This window comes from Anser anser (assembly GCF_964211835.1).
Source record: "Anser anser genome assembly, chromosome: 14".
Classification (NCBI taxonomy): domain Eukaryota; kingdom Metazoa; phylum Chordata; class Aves; order Anseriformes; family Anatidae; genus Anser; species Anser anser.
Genome location: NC_139735.1, coordinates 16366936 through 16387110, shown reverse-complemented (window position 1 = coordinate 16387110; position 20175 = coordinate 16366936). Strand labels below are relative to the sequence as shown.

General features: G+C 38.1%; 1 protein-coding gene across 41 annotated transcripts in view; it reads left to right on the top strand.

Annotated features, from left to right (window-relative positions):
* TENM2 (teneurin transmembrane protein 2) overlaps positions 1-20175 on the top strand; it is a 1465234-nt gene that overhangs the window by 943873 nt on the left and 501186 nt on the right. For all 41 annotated transcript variants that reach the window (XM_083799339.1, XM_083799310.1, XM_083799353.1 and 38 more), the window contains one exon: positions 10414-10704. In XM_083799339.1, coding sequence (XP_083655465.1) covers positions 10479-10704 — 226 coding nt within the window. In that variant the 5' untranslated portion in view covers positions 10414-10478. The remainder of the gene's footprint in view (positions 1-10413; positions 10705-20175) is intronic.

Genomic DNA, 20175 nt, shown 5'->3' with positions numbered 1-20175 from the left:
TCTAAACCTCAGCCACACATGATGAAACGGAGATGGCTGGTCTCTTGGCTTATCTGGGAATAGCTCCCCCGTGAACTCCTGGGTTCTGTGCTGGAACTGCTTCAGACCTTGCTATATCTCCAGGTGCCTGGGGCACCTCCTGCCAGGTGCTGGATGAAGATCACGTTGAGAACTTGGGCAGCTGAGGAGCCAGGATGGTTTTATTTCTGACAACTCCACCAAGTGAGCAGTGACTGCTGACAGAGTGACATAAAAGAAACCTCTTGTCCACCAGCAAATACCAGGATTTCTTTGGAGACACCCTCAAGTAGCTGATAGTAAGCAAAATGATGGTCCAGTCTGGGCAGGCTGCAGAAGGAAGTTTCCTTGTGAGAGTGTACATTGAATTAATGTACTATCTTCCATGACTACATAGCCAAACATGTCGTGAAGCATGTGGCCTTTTCTCTAGAGAGGTTTTCCTCCAGAGTGATGTGTTTTGTTTTTTTTTTTTTCTTTCTAATTTGGAGCAGAGGATGTAGTTAGGTCTGCACAGTGATGGTACAATATTAGGAAGAATTTGCTGCTTATTGTCCTGTACTGGTTGATTTAAAAGACTTCCATTAATCCAGGTAATGCTTTTTATCCTCTTTTGCTATGATAATATGCAAGCAAATCTTATGTTGCAATTTTGGGTGGAACAGCTTTCAGACCTCAATTCTAGCCCTGCCAGCCGCTTGCTGTGCAAACACTGGAAATTCACTTCAGAGTTTTTGAGTTACACTTGGTCATTTTGTATAACAGTTGTATTCATTCTATCCATTTCTGTGATGGTTAATCAATTTTTTATAAAGCAATACACTTTCCTTTATTGAAAGATGGAACGACACTTGAGGTATGGTTGCCATCTGAGAAACTTACCTTGCCTTCTTCTGATTTCACTATGCAAAGTTTTGTCGCTGTATGTGGTGATACAGAATTTAAAATATTTCTGAATATGCTTTTATGGAAACTGTTGATATATAACGTCATCTGTTACATGCACCTTAAAATGGTTTTCCATTGTTTTTCATTCATTTTTCATTTCCTTACCTTACCTTGAACCTTTGAAACAATGGATCCCTGTAGGAAGTTAGGTTATTTCTGATAAAAATCTGTTTAATGAGTCAGAGAACTCCCAAGTAATGAGGTTAATAGTTTTACACACACAAAAGGACTGTATTTTTTTCTCCTAATTGCTGTGAGGAATTTTAAAAATATACCATGTTTTATTATCATCATAAGTTTACACAGCCTTAAAAGTAGTCTCTAATAAAACCTTCTTTAAACATTACTTTACTATGTTGACGCTGCTAGCAAGGAGAAAGCATATTAAAGCATCTTATTAGTAAGTATATGAAAATTATTAGTATCAGATTAAGGTAGGAAGGCTTCAATAGAGGCTTTAGAGAAAGAAGGGCTGTGTTTCTTGGTCAGAATGAGAAAGAATAATGTAAACTTAGAGTCAACAGCAGGTGTTGTTCTCAACTGAAATGGTGGGTAAGGTACCTAAAATCATAGCTTTTTGCGTGATTACTACATTTGATGAGTTCTGAGAATAGTTTTATAGAGGTCTGAAAATTGCTGAGAAATCTCTTCAGCAACACAGTCTTCTCATAGTAGCATCCTCTGATGAGTTGTACATTGGAGCTCTGCGTGATCTCAGGTTCTGGGAGAGTTCCCCCTTAACAGCATACTCATCTATTAAGAATAAACAAGAAATGAAAGGTGCATGCCTAATAGTTTTCTTTTGGCACATCTCTTGCCCAGTGGTACAACTTCTGCTCTGCCAGCAGGAATGAAGGTGCACAGCAGGTATAGAATTATAGAACATTTGAACATAAGTGGAGAAGAGTTAGGAGGGAACTGTCTTAAAATTCTTGGCATGGACTTGCTTGAGTACGAGAAAAGTGTAAGTCCTTTGTCGACTACGTTTTTTCATTATTATATATATATAATAATCCATTATATATATATATATATTATAATATATATTCCATTATATTATATCCAAATATATTTCCATATATTATTATATATGATATGTTTAATATCAAAACCCTTGAGTCTAACATGGAGGCAGTGTTCAGAGGTTCCAAGACAGCTGATGGATTAGCCTGGATGTAAAGGAAAACACTTGTGGAAATGAACAGCATTCAAATCCATAATTGAAACTTTCGGGATAAATAAGGTTCATGAGAAAACGGAAAGAAAGAGGCCAAAAAGAGTACAGAACATAAGAAAATGCTGGTAGAAAATTAAATGAATGCATGAGTAAGTGTTGGTGAAAGCAAAAGAGAAGGAGAATGGCTGGAGGAGCACAACTTGCATAAACCAGCTTGACGTCTTAGCTCCGTTTCTTAGTAGGGTTAATAATCCCATTAACTTAATTGAAGACAACATTGCACCCTAGGATTAGTAGTTTAAAAAAAAGACCACCAATGGACAATTAAATAAAGCAAGTTGTCATTCATTGCATAGACATTTACATTTATCTCACTTCTGTAAATGTTGATCAGTTTTATCAAAGACTTAATCAAAAATTATTTAGACAATTATTTCCTGACTCAAAAGTATTCTCTAGTGATAGGAAACTGTTATACAGAATCGTTAAAGCATGCTTAACTGCATTGTGTTAATTATGTAGTGATAAATTATTCTACCTTTCTTCATTAGCAGTGTTTTATCAGTAGATAATAGTATTGTTTGTTCTTTCTAGGCAGTAGAAGAGTAATAGTGTTGTTTAGGCAATTACTTTTAGCAAACTTGGTCTTTGAAGTGGCCAGTTCATATTAGGTCTTTAAATCCATTTTGTGAACTTGTTTAGCTATACCAATTTTAAGGCATTACATTAATTGAAAACTTGGCTTGTTGCATTGGACTGTAGGGGCTTGATTCTTTTATTATTTGATTGGACTGCATACGGCCCTGACTGTGTGTAGATAACAATTCTACAATAATCAAGAACAAAGGACTGGAACTCAGGTTTCCCCGTGTGCAGCAATCTCATTGCGTGACTTCAGGTGGGTATTTAACTCGCGACACTTAACTTGATTTTCCCGTAGAAGGGTCATATATGAGATGGACAGCTCTCATGGCTGTCCTAAAGGCTAATAAGTATTTGTAAATAGTTTTTAGTTAGGACTGGAAGCATGTTACCCTTGGGGGGAAATCCCCATTTTTTGATTTGGACGGTGTTTGGGATGGAGGGAAGGTTGTTGCTAGTTTGAGAAAAGAAGGAAAAAGACTCTCAAAGAGGAGAAAAACAAGAGCACTTCACACATCTAAGAAACTCCAGGATATCCACAGAATTTTGTTCTGTCACTTCCTTTCCTTTCCATCAGCTTCAGATTCTTTTTGCTGTTTTGTATCTGTGTATCTTGGAAGAAAAGTAGATGTCATTTCAGTCTCACTTATATAACTAGTGATGTTCTGCTTAGTAATATTTCGGAAGGTTTATAAGCCTTTCTTTGACAACATGTTAAACTTTACTCTTTGTAAATGTCTGTGTGTTTTCATTGCTTGTGTCACCTGTTTTTACAAAAATTTGCCGTCTTTCTGAGTTGGTGCAACACAATCTACTCCTAATGGCTGGTGATTCCGGGATGGTAATCAACATGATAGTTGGCCATGCTGCACTTTTGACAACCAGTTACTGAAGTACGTTGGATGCAAGTAATATTTTTGGGAATCTAAAATTAATTTTTTCAGGGTTTAAAACTCTGTAAATATCATGTGTAAGCCAATGAAAGCACTAAATCAGTTCTCTGTGATGGAGGATCTAAGGCCAATATTTTACCACCTGCTCTGGAACCTACCATCTGTGTTTGGGAACTTTGTCATTTCTCATGTTCTTTTCGGGGGTAAAATAATCCAAAAGCATGCAGTTCCTAGCAGATGAAATGAAACTGAAGAACTGGTCGGTTCCTGCATGCTGTGCTTTGCTTTAGACCTTGAGCACTGGCAGAAGGTTAGCTAAGAGTGAAATTTTAGTGGTAGAGTTTCTGAGTCTACAGGGATCTTCAGCTGATGAGGTTGGTCAGCCAGAATCCCCATTTTCAGTAACATTCAGAAATTTGTTTCTGAGTTTGTCTAGAGGATTTTTTTAATTGACTTAAAGTACCCTTAAGGAAGAAACTCCATGTTTTTCCTGTGTTAGCTGATCAGCTGCAATTATGAAGCTTCTCACTGCAGAGGAGAGGATATGCTCACCATCCACCCTCACTGCCCAAAACTCAGTGGAAAATGAAGGCTTAATCCATAGCAGTTGGTAAATGGTGTGAGGCTAAGGCTGGTAGAATGCTCAGTCTCATCACTTCCAGGCCTTTCAACCTGATGGCATGTTATTTTCTGAATGAGATCACAAAATCACAAAATCATCTAGGTTGAAAGAGACGTCCAAGATCACCAAGTCCAACCTCTGACCTAACACTAACAAGTCCTCCACTAAACCATATCACTAAGCTCTACATCTAAACGTCTTTTAAAGACCTCCAGGGATGGTGCCTGAACCACTTCCCTGGGCAGCCCATTCCAGTGCCTAACAACCCTTTCAGTAAAGACTGAAAATTTTTCCTAATATCCAACCTAAACCTCCCCTGGCACAACTTTAGCCCCTTCCCCCTCGTCCTGTCACCAGGCACGTGGGAGAATAGACCAACCCCCACCTCGCTACAGCCTCCTTTAAGGTACCTGTAGAGTGCGATAAGGTCGCCCCTGAGCCTCCTCTTCTCCAGGCTGAAAAACCCCAGCTCCCTTGGCCACTGCTCGTAAGACTTGTTCTCCAGACCCCTCACCAGCTTCGTCGCCCTTCTCTGGACTCGCTCGAGCACCTCCATGTCCTTCTTCACAGTATCAGTATCACAGATTTCTAGGTTGGAAGAGACCTCAAGATCATCGAGTCCAACCTCCGACCTAACACTAAGTACTCCACTAAACCATATCACTAAGCTCTACATCTAAACGTCTTTTAAAGACCTCCAGGGATGGTGACTCCACCACCTCCCTGGGCAGCCCATTCCAATGCCTAACAACCCTTTCGGTAAAGAAGTACTTCCTAACATCCAACCTAAAACTCCCCTGGCGCAACTTTCGCCCATTCCCCCTCGTCCTGTCACCAGGCACGTAGGAGAATAGACCAACCCCCACCTCTTTACAGCCTCCTTTAAGGTAACTGTAGAGAGCGATAAGATCACCCCTGAGCCTCCTCTTCTCCAGGCTGAACAAGCCCAGCTCCCTCAGCCGCTCCTCGTAAGACTTGTTCTCCAGACCCCTCACCAGCTTGGTCGCCCTTCTCTGGACTCGCTCGAGCACCTCCATGTCCTTCTTGTAGCGAGGGGCCCAAAACTGAACACAGTAGTTGAGGTGCGGCCTCACCAGAGCCGAGTACAGGGGCACAATCACTTCCCTAGACCTGCTGGCCACACTGCTTCTTATACAGGCCAGGATGCTGTTGGCCTTCTTGGCCACCTGAGCACACTGCTGGCTCATATTCAGCCGACTATCAACCAATACTCCCAGGTCCTTCTCGGCCAGGCAGCTTTCCAGCCACTCATCTCCTTCTTGTAGTGAGGGGCCCAAAACTGAACACAGTACTCGAGGTGCGGCCCCACCAGAGCCGCATACAGGGGGACAATCACTTCCCTAGCCCTGCTGGCCACACTGTTTCTTGTGCAAGCCAGGATGCTGTTGGCCTTCTTGGCCACCTGAGCACACTGCTGGCTCATATTCAGCCGACTATCAACCAATACTCCCAGGTCCTTCTCTGCCAGGCAGCTTTCCAGCCACTCATCTCCCAGCCTGTAGCTCTGCTTGGGGTTGTTGCGCCCCAGGTGCAGGACCCGGCACTTGGCCTTGTTGAACTTCATACAGTTGGCCTCAGCCCATCGGTCCAGCCTGTCCAGATCCTCCTGCAGAGCCTTCCTACCCTCGAGCAGATTGACACACGCACCTAACTTGGTGTCATCTGCAAACTTACTGAGGGTGCACTCGATCCCCTCATCCAGATCATAGATAAATATATTAAAGAGAACTGGTCCCAGTACTGAGCGCTGGGGGACTCCACTAGTGACCGGCCTCCAACTGGATTTAACTCCATTCACCACGACTCTTTGGGCCCAGCTACCCAGCCAGTTTCTAACCCAACGAAGCGTACGCCAGTCCAGGCCAAGAGCAGCCAGTTTCTTGAGGAGAATGCTGTCGGAAACGGTGTCAAATTTAAATAATAGATTTAAACAGTTCTGGGATTTTTAAGAAGCTCCTGCAGTGCAGAACTCTCCAATGATGGTTTGGAGATAAAAATATGCATGCCTAAGTAGACAGAAAAACATGGCATACATATTTGTCACAGCGTTTGCTTTTGTTATATTTACAATTTTAACTGCCCTTAATCTGAAAATACTTCTTATAGCTCTTATTTCCTTAAAATAAATAAATAAGCTGCTTTTTTCCCCTGCGGTAAAGAACAACATGTAATGCCTGTAAGCACTGTTTGTCTTTTGCTACTTAACTAAAATCATTCATCAAAACAGTTCTAAAATAGCTGTTTCAAATGTTGTGCTAAACATATCTCATTTTCAACATGATATTTAGAAAGATTAGCTAAACTAAAAGGAAAATTCAGTGTCTGAGTAAAAAAAAAAAAAGAAAACTGAGAAATCAAAAGGAAGAAATCAATAGAAAATGAGTTTGTTATTGTACCAAACAGACTGTCCAAATATACTTGGATTTTCTTGACCAGAAATCACAAACAGCACAATTGTCATCAATGTTATTCTTGCAAGTCTTCTTACTATAGCGGTATTTCATCTAAAATTCCATTTTATTTATTTTCTTTTTTTTTAAAAAAGCAGAGGTGATCCAGAAGTAAAAGATGTACTTTTCAGTAATATTAAAAGAAGTGAAAAATACAGCAGTTAAATAATCCTTTTATTTATTCACTGAAAATTTGTACCGTGTCAAAGATGAATTATCAAATTTTACTCACAGTGAACAGCATTTTAGTCTCTAAATCACAAGCTTATTTCCAATTGTTGTTGATGAAAAGAAGTACAGGCTTTTAAGACCTTCTTTTTTAATGAAGATAGGTACATGGTGTACTATGTGTTTTTTTTCTTTTTTAAAAAAAGACTTCTTAATATTATTTGCACTATTGCAACGTTTTGATCTAGTTGTGCTGGGTTATTTAGGGGCACAAAGTAAATGTGAAGTGCTTTGTTTTCTCTTGAACTTGAAAATGATTATTGCATTCTGTCTATAGTGAGTGGCAGTTCTAATGGCCATGTTCACTGTAATAGTAAGGGATCATTAGAAAATTCAAGAAAGAAGCACATAAATAAGACCAGTGTAAGAATCAACTTCAAATTTAAAGAGAGTTTTAGCGTAGGCTTCCCTGAGCCATTAAAATTCATTTTGAGTCCTCCCTCCATGCCTCCTATCGATTTGACTTTGCTAACACAAAAAGAAGTGGTCAAATGTTTTTAAACAATTTCTTTTAAAGAAAACTATTTTTCACTTCTTAGCCTTTTTTTTTTTTTTCTTAGCCTGTAGGACACATACAGTGTTTTAATGCTATTGGATATTAAAAACCCCATTGTTACACTCTTGCTACCACTGCTGTTGTGATGTGCAGATACACAGCTCCTGCATGTGACCACAGGAAAGCTTCCATGGGGTGAATGGTGAGTCTAAAGTTTGTTAGATACATGTAAGTTGCTGCTTGCCCAATATATAAATGTGCATCAGCAGCAGATACAGCTCCAGCCCTCTGAACATCCTCGTGGCCTCCTCTGGACCTGCTCTAACAGATCCACATCCTTCTTGTGCTGGGGCCGTGGACCTGGATGCAGCACTACAGGTGGGGTGCTGCAAGGGCAGAGTATGGTATCTTACCATTACCTGATATTTTTGTATTCGTAGCATAATTTCCCTAAACTCTATGAAGAAAATTTATTGTGGGAACAATTTCAATTAATTCTATCTGCCTGAGAAGATGTTTTAATAGGCTAACATCATGGAAATACTCAGAAGCACTATCTCAGTCATAGTAAATCCTTCTTTTTAATGTAACAAGGAAATAAATGTTCTTTCATAAACAATAGAAATAAGGCCAGACAGCTTAAAGTACAACAATCATGAAAAAGAAAAGATATTTGTTTTTCTGAACTGATAAATAAGACAATACCTTCATATGGAATAGGCTTTTGTAAAGTACAAAACAGTAATGTGAAGACAGAGAGTAATTGCCAGTTTTTGCTCAATTCTGTACTGTCTTCATCTGTTTCTGTGTTTTATAACTGTGATATATTGATATCTGAGTTTGATGAGATAGTATTGAACTGGGATCAAAGAACCAGGCATTGTTAATCTTCTGAACGATCATTATCTCCTCAAACTCCAAGCAAGGGTTTGTGCCACCAGTGCTAGCAAGGGTATTTATATGCTTTACACTGCAATAAATATTGCAGGACCAAAGAATTCAGCTGAAGAATACAGGTATATAGAAGTCAGTTTAGCCACTAGATGTTCAGAGGGGTGAGAAGTGGGAAGAATATTTTGAGTGTTTTGTTTTTCTTTTAAGTTTTAACCTTAATCTAATATACCAAAGATAGCCCTACCTTTTTAAGTGCTGAATGCTTTCTGATTTTGTTTTGGCTGTTCTGTATGCTGTTTTCCCCTCTGAAATGTAGCATGACAGATAAAAATAAAAGAAAAAAAGAGAAAAGTAAGCATGTTTACACTTTTTATCACTCACAGACTGACAGTACTTGTGGGTGGCTTAAAGCAGCTGTTCCTCCTGGTTACCTGACTTCCTTCTTTAAAATATAGGTGTTAAAAACCACAAGTCTAAATGTCAGAGTCTAAATGAAGCCAAGAAACCTTCTCTCAAGTTCACTAGCAAATCTGGCCAAGTACATTTATCCTTTCATAGGGACGTCATCTACTGCAGCCAAAAAGCAAAATACTGCAAGTATTTTAGCCAATACTTACGCCAGTGTTGTGACCCCCTTAAATGTGCTGTGTGAGCAACTGCAAGACAGGCCTGCCTTATGGCTTTTTCATCATCTTTCTGCTGGAGTTGGTAGCCATCATGGCAGGGGGAATCGTACTCCTGGGCAGCTGAAGCAAGAGCTCTGGATAGGGCTGGTAGTGGCGGGCAGGGGGGACCTGCTTCCCATGTCGGGTGGGCACGGAGTAGGCACCCCCACAGAGGGGAGCACTGGGAAAGGCAGTGCCTTCAACTTTCCCAGCTAAATGAGCCACAGCCATTTCCTCACCTCCTTAACCGCATACAGAAAAGCATACGTTTTTGTTCCAGTTTTGTTTGTTAGCACATCGATGTGTTTTTTGTGGGTGAAGGTTTCATTTCCAGCAAAAGGTTTTGTCATGAGGGTTTCTAAGAAGCAGTACAGACCTGGGCCTGGGATACCACAAGAGAAAGACATTGATACAAATACCAACTCGAAATAATTAGTACCCAGTGGGTAAGGTGCTCATGCTTAGTATATTTCTTGCTTTCTACAGTATCTTTCATTTTGCAGTTTATGCATGCTAATGGGCATCTATTACAGTGTATATGCCTCAGTAAGTGTGTCCCAATTAAGTAGACTACAAGAATCTCTCTCTTTCTGGTCCATGAGCAAGAAGATATTTGCAAAATTTTGAAGAACTGCAACTGCTGAGATGGGGAAACTGGTCATCTTGAGGGACAGCAAAGAAGATGGTGTGATCGTGTTCCATGGTGCCACTTCCCACACTGTGCTTAGAGCCTCAGAGAAGTGTGGAAATGTTGAGTCTGGGAAGGATCTCTGGAGATATCTGGTCCAACCTTTTTGTCAGAACAGGGCCTTAGATTCCAGGGGCAATAAAATTACTTTCTGCTGCTTGTGAACATGCTGTTAAAGCATAATGTACACTATTGTTATGCATCAATACCGAGTAGGTACAATCTTCTATGTGCAACTGTCCTGCAAACTTCATTCTTAATTGCAAGCCCTCCTGCAAGAAGAAAGGAAATATTTAAAGCTGGTTTGGGTCTGCTTTTCTTTGTACTGTTGTATAACAGGAAGAAATGCTATGCTGTCATTTCCATATTGTTATCTCTGCTCATTCAAAAAATCAGAAGATAACTGTTTTTGCGTTATCATTATATCTTAAACTTTTCAGTAAGGTGATCGTTTAGATAAAATGCAATTCTGATACAGAATTTGATTTTTCTCTTTTTATTTTTTTCCCTCGTACCCTTCTATTCAGGTCAATTATTTCAATTTCTAGGGATACATGATGTGTGTCTTTTCTTTCTTCTCAAGCTGTGCTGAATTTTTCTTCAAGGATACATTGGGGAAAATAGAATAAAACAAAATGTTGCTCATTTTGTGTTATCGTTTAATTTTTTAGGTGATAGTGACTGACCCCAAATACGAGAGCAGCTTTTCTGAAAACAATCTATCTGACGGACAACAATGGACATAAAAGATCGAAGACACCGCTCTTTGACTAGGGGCCGGTGTGGGAAGGAATGTCGCTATACCAGCTCTTCACTAGACAGTGAAGACTGCAGAGTACCAACTCAGAAGTCCTACAGCTCAAGTGAGACTCTGAAAGCTTATGATCATGACACCAGGATGCACTATGGAAATCGTGTTTCTGACCTGGTTCACAGGGAGTCAGATGAGTTTCCAAGACAAGGTATGTTTCAAGTCAGAACTGTTTCCTTCTACAGTAATCCTTGGTAGATATTTGTTGTACTGTACCAGCGTTACAAGGAGTTTCAGTGAAATAGCTGTAGGAAAATGGATGCTGTTTTACCGTTACTTCAAACTAGCAAGTGTTTTGTGTTAAAGTAGGAAGCTCTTTCTCTTAGATCTCTGATATTGTTGGAATTCACTATTTGTAAATGAACCAAACCAGGATCCACCATTCAAAACATTTGAAAACAAATGCTAGCAACTCTTAGTCAGATATTGTGTTCGTTTTGTGTCTTGGGATATGCTAATGATATATTCAGTTTTCTAGGTTGATTTTAGAAATAATAATGGCGCTTTCACTTAAACTTGTCTTTCTTTGACAGGGTACCTGTGCTGGAAAGATATCTAAAACACTGTTATGGTAAAACACCATATGGTCAATGTATATTAATTACTAATGAGGTGCCTTGGCATTCCTTTCCTCTTCTTAACTGCTCCATAATTTACATGTGTGAATGTTGTTTCCTCTGGCTTCGTTGTGTCACCGCTTACTCTTACTGCTTACACTTTACCTCATAAAAACTGGAAGGAGGAAACCCATCCAATTACTTTTATAATTTAATTTTATAATTGTGTTATCACAACACTGGGATCCTACAACTAGTGTTTGAAAGAACCTGCCTGTGTGAACTTGTAAGCAAGGCTGTTATGTTGTCTTTTTACAAAATATTCCTAGCTTTAAATGTGTTATATTCAATGAATGAATCAACGAACAGTCTAAACGTTTTTAGTTGAGAAAGTCTTCTTTCCTATCTATGTATGCTTTTGTACCATACACATACATGCATGCATGTAGTTTTACTTTCATTTTGGTATTTACTTGTCTTCATAAATCTTTGTCTTCATAAGTCTTTGTGTTGAAACCATTATTGAACATTATTTCATAGGAACAGTGTTTAATCATCTGGTTAACTTGACCACATAGCCTGATTAAATTGTCAGTCAGTCAACAATCAGATGTGGTTGCTTTTAAAATAAATTACTTGGCTTAGTTTTGGTTCAAGAATTGGGTACATACAATAGATATAGAAAGGTACAGGCAGTACTGAGGCATAAAAGTATAGCTCTTTTGAGCCCCTTTGAACAGAAGGTAAATTATCTAGTACATCCTTAATTGCTAAAACTGTTATTTCATGTGTGCTTGTTAATGGCATATGATTGTTCTTTACTAGACACTTCTAGTGTTGTGACTACCGTGTTTTATGTAACTCAGGAAATTCTAGGAGGTTATCCCACTTCTCTGTGGAGATAATTCTGTAATCTCCTGTCTAATAAAAGGTCATTTTTTATACTTCCTATCATGTCATACAACTTGTTTAAAGCATTCTGTGGGCAGTCAGTGTCTGCCTTCACCTTTAAATCGAAGTATCTATTAATTTGCATCCTTAATTAAACCCTCGTCTAATCCCTTGTTTCTCTTGCATTTGTGTACAGACATTTTAAAGTGTTTGCACTGTGCTTTGTCTGTCAAACACCCAGTTCTCTTTTCTGAGGTAATCTCTGTTCTTGTAGGGTCTTTCTTTGCTTAGACATATTTACTTAGAGATAGTGCATCAAACTGCAACTAGATCATACTAGCTACTGGAGCTATTTTCTCTGTGGTTTGTTCAGCCTTTGTGTACAGGAGTCATCTAAATATTACTTCTCCCTATCTGGATGATTGATGCTTCAGCTCAAGTGCCTCATTTTATTTTCCAGGTCATTATTCGGCATTTCATGAGGGTGTTCTTTTTCTCTTGATTACTGATTTGACAACTGTTCATCCTCCTCCTGCTCTTAATGTGTTCTTATCTGCCCTCTTTATGAAGGGGAGTGCAAATTGTTGGTAACTGAATTGAAACGCTCCACAGACTTGTTCCTGCTAGTCTGTGTTATTATGTCCAGATGAATAAAGTTTATTTTAGAGAGCCAACGTAATTTTTGTTTTTTCTTTTTTTTTTTCTCAGAATACTAATAATAAAAGCAGTAATTCCTTACTTTCCTGCTTCTGTTAATGTTAGAAAAAAATTCTTTAGAAAATCTGTTAGTAAAGTTCTTTTGCTGACATTAATATTTGAGGTAACTTGGAAGGTAGATATAGATTAAGACTTGGGACACGCTCTCTCTTTATACGTTCATTTTATACGCATCTAAGTGTGGTTCATATAGTAGGAAATACTGTTCATTACATCTTACGCAGTTTCCAGCTGCAGACATCTAGAAATTTATACATGTAAATTTATTCTAAATTTGAGTGGGTATTTTGATGGGATTAAATTCTTTAGGAAATAAACATGCTTAAAATAAATAGTCTTTAGGGAATTTTTTATTCTTCCATTATAAAAGACTGGACTATTTCTTAAGCAATTTTAGATATTTTGCTCAGTGTTTTTGTATCTTCCATTAGTATAGCTATAGTCTTGTCAAAAAGTCTCTGGTTTTGGTTAACGTTGGCACTGAAATTGCTCAAAGCAGTTATTTTTAGCTGTTTTCTGATCATAAGGCGTTTGGTTTTCAAAATGTTAAGCAGAAGACCAAGTTGTACTACCACCATTTTTGTTTACAAGGTCTTCACAATGAAATGCTTGTAACACAAACTATACTCGGAGCTCAGAAGTATGAAACAGATCATCTTGATTTGGTTTACCTTTTAGTTGTCCTTCAGTTCTGTCTTGGTACTCTCATTCTTCATGAAAAGAGAGTGTTGAAATATAAATATCTCTCAAGGTTAGTGTGAATAAAGCAAATGTTAGGAACACTGATGGCAGTTTAGATCTGAGAATATAACTTAAAATCTTTGTCATTGATTGCAAGTTTTGAATAAGCTTTTTCTGCCAGTTGTTGACAAATCCACCTACCAAAGCAAGTTCCTCTCTGTCTGAGGTTCTACTTCTGGTATGTTATTTGGAAGTTTTGCTATAAAGGCATGAAGGATGACAAGACTTTCTATTACCCAAAGCACAAAGTCTGGCATTACTTTTATTGTTCTTTTTCCTAACATAATTTTATCTCTGATTTTTCTAAACAATGAAATTCTCTTTCTGAGGTCTGTTTTTTGACATAATAGTATTAATACAAATAATTAAGAATAAGTTTAGTATCTTTGTGTCAAACGTATTTTCTGATCACCCTCAAAAGAGGTCTTCAGATTCTTGGCTAAAATTACGTGTCAGGTGTACAGTTAAACTATTAGTTGCCTGAGATTTTCCCCCATATTAAGATATATTTGTTATCTAGTACCTCTATTGGATATTCATTAGTCAATCAATCTGAAAAATTAAGATCTTCAGTGTATGAGAGAGCATTCTAGCATTACAAGTTGCCTTAAAAGTTGAGGAGTCCTTTTTGAATGCAGTATTTTAAGATGAATAGGAACTTGTGACGTATCCTAGCAGAAATTAGTGTGATTTTTTTTTTCTGTATGCCATGTAATTTTACATCAAAGAGAACCAATTATCATACTTGATCATATATACATATATATTATTTAAATAAAATACTATCTTTCTGACTTTATCTGCTGACACAGCATGGTGAATGAAGGTAGATCTTCTTTAAGAAAAAAGAAAAAAAAAGATTGTGGAAAGACATTCCTCAAAGAGGTTGCTTTGAAAGGCAAGCTTTCTTCCTGTAGGCTTTGTAACCAAACTGTGCTTAAAAGAGCGCTCTCTACAGAGTTATTGGAGTTTAAACTGGGTTTCAAATGGGTGATTGCAAACATTAGTATTCTGCAGTTCCTCACTTGGCATTCATAGCTCATAGCTTTTGTATTTCTGCATGAGCCAAATGCCAGGCTTCATCTGATGCAAAATTTATTACCCAGCAGTTATACTGAATTGACTGCTTTCTCATTCTCAGGTCAGATCTAGTTTAGCAGTAAATCTCTGCTGTGAAATGTAAGAACAAATAGAATATATATTTGGAGTTACTAAAGTAAGTTGAAACAACACAATGACATTAAACTGGGCCCAACAGTCTTCTAAAATATTTTGATTTTTTTTTTACCACAGTTAATTATCTTGCTTTGTATGTCTTAGCATCTCTTTTTGCATGCTGAGATAATTTCAGTAAAGAACAGGCAATACCTTTCTGTACATCACCTCTATTTTTTTATTATTTATTTGTATACACTTAAAAATCTGTGCTTTTTTGTATTCTATCTGAAACTGTAAGTATATGAACAGGAATTAGAAAAAAGTAACGTTGTAACAATGGCTATAAGTTTGTCCTTAAAATTGCCCATTATTTTTATTAACATCTAATAGATAACTGTTATTACAGTAAAATCCTAGGAGAGTGGGAATTGAGGAGTATAATGCACGCAGTTTTCGTTCATGTGAAGTTGTGTCAGTGTGCCATGCTATTCAGAATTTCTTGGGTGTTTCATACTGTGTCTTGTTTCCATATACATTGAATACACTTCTCGAAGGAAAAAAGCAAACAGCAAAACAGAAAAAATCCACATGCAACGAAGAAACCAAATCAACCCAAAGCTGTTTGAGTCTACATTTTATTTTTACAGACTACTTTAGGACAGCTCTGATTGCTGCAAAAAATAAATGTTGTTTTCTTGTCTTGTTCTTCTTCACATCGTAAGTCTGTCACCAAATAATTTACAGGGACACATTTGAAGGAGCACATTGCAATATGAACATTTCATAAGAGTGGTTAAGGTTGGCCAGGTTTTAAGTCTACATGGTCAGGTATTCTCTGTCCAGCAGTAACTAATGTACTGCTATACTGAAGTGATAGTTGCTGTTAGGGCTTCTCAGGATAACTGAGCTTTGTCTCTTTGTTTATATTCCTAATACCACCAAGATGAGGTTTCAGGCCTTTTGCAATCAGGCATGAATCATACTCAACTATTAGGTTCAAATTAGTTTATCCCTTCCAGATCCAACTGAATTTCACTGATTTTAGTTCTAATTTTTCTTTCCAGAACCTGTGACCTTTTTAAACTTAAATGTTCCTCTATACATAGAATTAAAAATGTTACGGGAAACCTATCCTTATATTCTACTTGGAGAGGGATCACATCTTTTAGTTTTCTTTTGTCTTGTCAGTTTATGAGTAGCTTTCTGGCATATGTTTCTTTTTGGTATATCCATACTTGTACATAACTCAAAACCCAAGATGGAGGCAGGTGGGAGAAGCTTAAGGAGGAAGCCTTTAATATCAAATCAGATGTAGGGTATCTTGTGCAAGGGAAAAAGCCCTCGAGGCAAACTTCCTGTTATAACCTGTGCACACGTGTAACTTTTACTGCTGTTGAACGAAGATTTACTTTGGTTTTAATGGTTACCTGAGAGATATGTGATCCTAGTGTAAAATATTTATTAAGGTGAGACAACATATATATATATATATATACACACCTTATTTAATAAAGCAAAGATATTGACCAAAACCTCCCTCCTCTGCCTTCCTCTTCCCCAATTCATAAAAGACTGTGTAGTTATTATTGTAACTTGATTTTAAAAAAAAGACTTCGCTTTTTTGGGGGGGGGGGATTAATGTATATTTTATCATCTTTGTCATCGTTATGCATTAATTTCTTTAGGCTTGCTTTTTAGCTTCTTGTACTGACACTGTTGGTAGCATTAATAATGGATCTACATAGCAGCAGTACTAGACAAGCAAATAACTTAAAAGAATAAACCTTTATAACACCCCTCCCTAAGTATGCTTTTAGGAGAGGAAAATACAAGAAAATCTAACCCAAAATCCAATGTGTCTCTTCTCATTTATACTGTAGCATAAGTCAAGTGGCCTTTAGAGATGTAGCATTAAGATATATTGATAAATATGAAGTAAACTAAAACCGTGTCTATTTTAGAACAGAGTTGCAATAACATCATAAGAAAAATTCTGTAATTCTCAGGATGGTTGAAGTGGATATCAGGGAAACCTTATGGAATACGCTCAGTTTTGGGGGTGCTCCCAAATACCTATGCATAAAGAGTTTTCTGTTCTTTTTTTTAATTTTGTTCTTTTTTTTTTCCCCTTCCCTCTTCGAGCAGCAATCTCCATGATCTATAAAGGATAGTTTAAACTGGGTGATCTTGAGAATCTCTTACTTTCCACTTCCCATTCTCTTTCTTTCCCCTTCTATCCTTTCCTGGTGCCTTACCGTTTTATAGCTTTATATGTTGTAACTTAATTTTCTGGGTCTGGTGGCCCAGACCTGCTGGAACTAATCATAGAGCAGTTAGATTTTCTAACACAGGCTTGCTGAATTAAGGTGCAACTCTTGCTCTCATATCGATTTGACTAGTTGAGCCAGCATATGTATCAGCGTCTTGGCCATTAGGAGTCCTCCTCTGAGACTGTACATAGATACTGAATTACAGGGGCTGCACTCCAGCCTGCAGGACTAGGCACTGCAGAGATAGCCATTGCAGTTCAGTATGTGAAGTATTTAAAATTTCATTACTATGGAAAGACAATAATCAACTAATAGGTTAAAAACACATTACCAGGATTCTTGTTCTGGGTGAGCCTAATAAAGATGAAGTTGGAGTTTAATAAACTACTGTCTTCTGAAACTTTACATTGAGAACCTATGAAGCTGACAGAGGACTCCAGTAATAATTAATATGACCAGTGCTGGAAAACAGACTGCTATTCTAATATTAATATGTATTTGTAGAATGAGCAACAAACAGCTAGACATAATATGTGAATTCTGTGTACCCACACAGTTTCTCTCTGGGAATAATTTGTTATTCTTGGCAGTTTTTCTCTAGTGATCATTATTAAAAGTCAGCATTGTTTGCAGTCTAAATTATAGAATATGAATGCAGGGATTTCTGATGCAAATATATAGGCATGTATAGATTCACGCTTTTCCCCCTTCTGCCTTCCCCACTTGCTAAAACAGCTTCTGTTTTTTTTATTGCTGCTATGTTGGACTTCTCATTAGCTCATGATGATTGTTAAACTAGATTCTACTTTTCTTATTTTTAACCATTTACAGCTACTACATGAACATCATGTAAACGAGGTAAAAAGGGTAAGTTCTTAAACACTATCAATTCAGGAAGTTAGCATGTACAGTCAGTAACAGAAATTTTTAGAGAACTGTGGGTCTACTCTTGAACAGGTTCAGTAACCATTTTAATCCAATAGCCTTTCAAAACTTATTGGACAAGTACTTCCTATGTCTTATAGTTATAGATTTGTATCAAGCAGCAAGATACTGTGCTTCAAAACAAAAGAATAGTGTTTGCTCCCCATAAGACTAGGGCCTATGAACATTGGAAAAAATACTTCGATACCTTGTTCTCCTTATCCTTTTGTTTGAGTACATAATAGAATTCTAAGACCTTGGCTACTGGAAGTAATAATTTCTGATTTTGGTAGACCTCTGTTTTTTAATTACTTTTTTTTTTTTCTTTTACAAACTCTTCAAAGATGTTTGTAATATTTAGGCACATTGATGTGGGTGTTCTTTATCATTTTTAAATCCATCGTAAAAGGAATATTTTAGTCTAAGGAGCTAAATAATACTTTTCTAAATAAATACTCTAAATGAATATGCTTACTGATACAATTTCTTGCTTCACCCTGATAACAAAAATGGCTAAATAAACAAGCTCTGCACACATTCCACATTGTTAGGGTTCCTGTCTTTAGAAGGTTCTGCAGCTACATAGATTTTTTTTAGGGCATGTTTTCCAGTCAAAAGTGTTTGGAGAAGGGACTGATTATTTTTGAATTTTCTCAAACTGATGAAAGGAATATACGTACTACCATGAAAATCTCAGACTTAAAAAGCTTTTAGGCTAGATCTGGGTTGGAATCTGGCATATTTGTCCCTGAATCCTAAGCATGTACCAGCAAATTTGTCTTGGCAAGTCATTCAATCCAGAATTTGCATTAAAGAGTATTCTTTTGTTTCTGCTGTAAAAACTTGGAATTCCTCTAATGCTTGTTTTTTTTCTGATGCAAAAAAAATTGACCATGTGCTTCTCCTCATCCTTCCTCACAACAGAAGAAAGGAATATTTAAATAAATTGGAAATTTGCAATTTTAAAACTGGCAAAAGACATGTACTTTGGATTATTCATTTGTTTAAACTTCCTGTTTTTATTGCACTCTATAGATACCTTATCTATAAGATATGTCTGCATGCTATTTTGCCTAGTGTTTTGCCTAGGAGGCTGTAGCGAGGTGGGGGTTGGTCTGTTCTCCCATGTGCCTGGTGACAGGACGAGGGGGAATGGGCTAAAGTTGACTTTAGCAAGGCTTTCCATACTGTCTCCCATGACATCCTGATAGCAAAGCTAAGAAAGCGTGGGATAGAGGAGTGTACAGTAAAGTGGGTTGAGAACTGGCTGACTGGCCGAGCTCGGAGGGTGGTGATCGGCAGCGCAGAGTCCGGCTGGAGACCTGTGACTAGCGGCGTTCCTCAAGGGTCGGTGCTGGGTCCGGTCTTGTTCAACATCTTCATCGACGACCTTGACGAGGGAATAGTGTCTGCCCTCAGCAAGTACGCCAATGACACAAAGCTGGGAGGAGTGGCTGACATGCAAGAAGGCTGTGCTACCATTCAGCAAGACCTGGACCGGCTGGAGAGATGGGCAGGAAGAAACCAAATGAGGTTTAACAAGAGCAAGTGTAGAGTCCTGCACCTGGGAGGGAACATCCAGACGTATCAGTACAGGCTGGGGGACGACCTGCTGGAAAGGAGCTCTGAAGAGAAGGACCTGGGGGTCCTGGTGGACGACAGGTTGACCATGAGCCAGCAGTGTGCCTTGGTGGCCAAGAAGGCCAGTGGGATCCTGGCATGCATTAAAAGGAGCGTGGCCAGCAGGTCAAGGGAGGTGATCCTCCCCTCTACTCTGCCCTGGTCAGGCCTCACCTGGAGTATAGAAATTTAAATGTACAAAATTAAATATACAAATTTGGAGATACAAATCTCTTACTATTGTTGAGGATTAAATTCTAGACTCTGTGGACCACCAGTTGTCTATTGTGATGATTACTATATTAGTTTTCTTATTTCTGTTTGTTATCCTGACACCTCAAGGGGATTATGCAATTTTAGAAGCTTTCCGAATATTGTGACAGGACTCAAATACACACAATTACTTTATTAAAAAGAAAAAGAAAGAAACACCCAAAACTTCTTTCTTCCTTAGAGTACCATGTGTCTTTCTTACCTGGGTCAAACTGCCGAGTCTTGAAAACAACAGTAGGCAAAAAATCCATGGTTTCTTTCCACTGGCTAGCTTCTGTGGGAAGTCTACCTCCATGTTAAAACCAGATGCCATCTTCTCATTTGGTTTTGGAAAGTGGCTTCAACTGCTAACCATTAGGTCTGGCGATGTCCTTTTCTGTTTTATTGGAACATCCGTAATACTCAGTGTTTCTTCCTTACAGACTCAATTACATGCTGCAGTTGAGCCAGTCTTCTTTTCTATGAGCTATC